A 1,951-nucleotide genomic window follows, 5' to 3' on the forward strand; every position below is an offset into this window, starting at 1 on the left:
TACAGGCAGTACCCTGCCCTCAGAAGATCCCACAGCATCCTGGAGATGCTGGAAGGGAGCCCAGCTCTGCTTCACAAGTTCCCAGGGCCTGTCCCTGCCTGTGCTCCAAAGGCTTCCATCCCCCAGGACTGTGCTCAGAGAGCACTCAGACCTTACAGTGAGAAAGGGGCTCAGGAGGACAGTGTGGAAGTGGCAAGAGAGCAGCTCTGCAAAGACCAGGCACTGCTGCTCCCTGGCAGTGCTGCTGGGCTGGGATTATTGTCCCGCTCCTGTTGCAAATACACCCTGTCCTGCAGTGTGCTGTCCTTTGGGAACATCTGAGAAGAAGGGTCTTGGACAAAGAAGGCACTGCAGGGTCCTTTATTTTGTTTAATCCTCAGTGAGCACAATTCACCATTTGTACATGTCAGTGTCAAATTCAGTGGGTAGACACTAAATTAGAAGGCAGATGCATAATAATATTTAATTGCACAGAAAATTATTGCAAGAAGAACCCAATGACCTCCACGAGCAACCTCAGCAGGAAGGCCGGGCCATTAAGGAGTCCCCTTCTGAGTGCTATGCACCAGAAAACAGGCACTTCATTGCTCCTGAAAAGCATCCAGTCATCATTTTCCTTATGGCATCTTTGAGCTCCTGGTTCCTCAGGCTGTAGATGAGGGGGTTCAGTGCTGGAGGCACCACCGAGTACAGAACTGAAACCACCAGATCCAGGGATGGGGAGGAAATGGAGGGGGGCTTCAGGTGGGCAAATATGGCAGTGCTGAGGAACAGGGAGAGCACGATCAGGTGAGGGAGGCAGGTGGAAAAGGCTTTGTGCTGTCCCTGCTGAGAGGGGATCCTCAGCACAGCCCTGAAGATCTGCACATAGGAGAAAACAATGAAAACAAACCAGCCAAGTTCTAAAGAGAGAGTAAAAAACATAAGTCCAGTTTCCCTGAGGTAGCCTGAGTGTGAGCAGGAGAGCTTGAGGATGGCAGGGATTTCACAGAAGAACTGGCCCAGGGCATTGCCCTGGCACAGGGGCAGGGAAAATGTACTGGCTGTGTGCAGCAGAGCATTGAGAAAGCCAGTGGCCCAGGCAGCTGCTGCCATGTGGGCACAAGCTCTGCTGCCCAGGAGGGTCCCGTAGTGCAGGGGTTTGCAGATGGCAACGTAGCGGTCGTAGCACATGATGGTGAGGAGGGAAAACTCTGCTCCAAGAAAGAAGACAAGCAGAAAGGCCTGTGCAGCACATCCCATGTAGGAGATGGTTGTGGTGTCCCAGAGGGAATTGTGCATGGCTTTGGGGACAGTGGTGCAGATGCAGCCCAGGTCTGTGAGGGAGAGGTTGAGCAGGAAGAAGCCCATGGGGGTGTGCAGGTGGTGGTCACAGGCTACGGCGCTGAGGATGAGGCCGTTGGCCAGGAGGGCAGCCAGGGAGATGGCCAGGAAGAGCCAGAAGTGCAGGAGCTGCAGCTCCCGCCTGTCTGCGACTGCCAGGAGGAGGAACTGGGGCATGGAGCTGCTGTTGGACATTTGCTGCCTCTGGTTATTGTTTTCTGTTGAGGAGAAAAAAGGCAGAACTGAATTAGGCCAGACTCAATCAGCAAAACATCTTGCATGTCTCATAGCAATTCAACATTCAGGGCCTATTTTGAGGAAGATCTCTCTGCATCCCTCTGCCCGAGCTCTGGGTTTTGCTGGCTGAAGGGGGCACTGAGAGCAGGGACCCTGGAATGGGCTGCTGAGGAATCCTTCTTGCTGTGCAGTGAGAGGCAACTTGGAGCACAGGGTGACCTCCAATTAAATGCACTTGTGATGTATCAAAGTGTTTCCAGAACTGCTGGTCACAGTTTGCCCAAGGGCAGAACAGAGGGAGGGGATTTGGGGGACTTTGTGCTCCAAGTGAAATTTTGTGAGTCCTGAGAGGCAAAGGGATGGTCTCTTGGTGCAGAGACGAGAGCTGGCC

General features: G+C 53.4%; 1 protein-coding gene across 1 annotated transcript; it reads right to left on the reverse strand.

Moving 5' to 3' along the window:
• Positions 1-558: 558 nt before the first annotated feature.
• On the reverse strand, positions 559-1,518 carry LOC108643915 (olfactory receptor 14C36-like). The gene has a single exon (XM_018088197.3). It carries the CDS (start codon positions 1,516-1,518, stop codon positions 559-561), a length of 960 nt encoding a protein of 319 aa, XP_017943686.3.
• Between the last annotated feature and the right edge of the window lie 433 nt (positions 1,519-1,951).

The sequence above is a fragment of the Manacus vitellinus genome, unplaced genomic scaffold (genome assembly GCF_001715985.3).
Source record: "Manacus vitellinus isolate BGI_N305 unplaced genomic scaffold, ASM171598v3 ctg7180002434397_pilon, whole genome shotgun sequence".
NCBI classification, from domain to species: Eukaryota; Metazoa; Chordata; class Aves; order Passeriformes; family Pipridae; genus Manacus; species Manacus vitellinus.

What these genes read in the sequence shown, in the direction of transcription:
- LOC108643915 (XM_018088197.3), bottom strand. Translation starts at nt 1,518, where the DNA reads ATGTCCAACAGCAGCTCCATGCCCCAGTTCCTCCTCCTGGCAGTCGCA.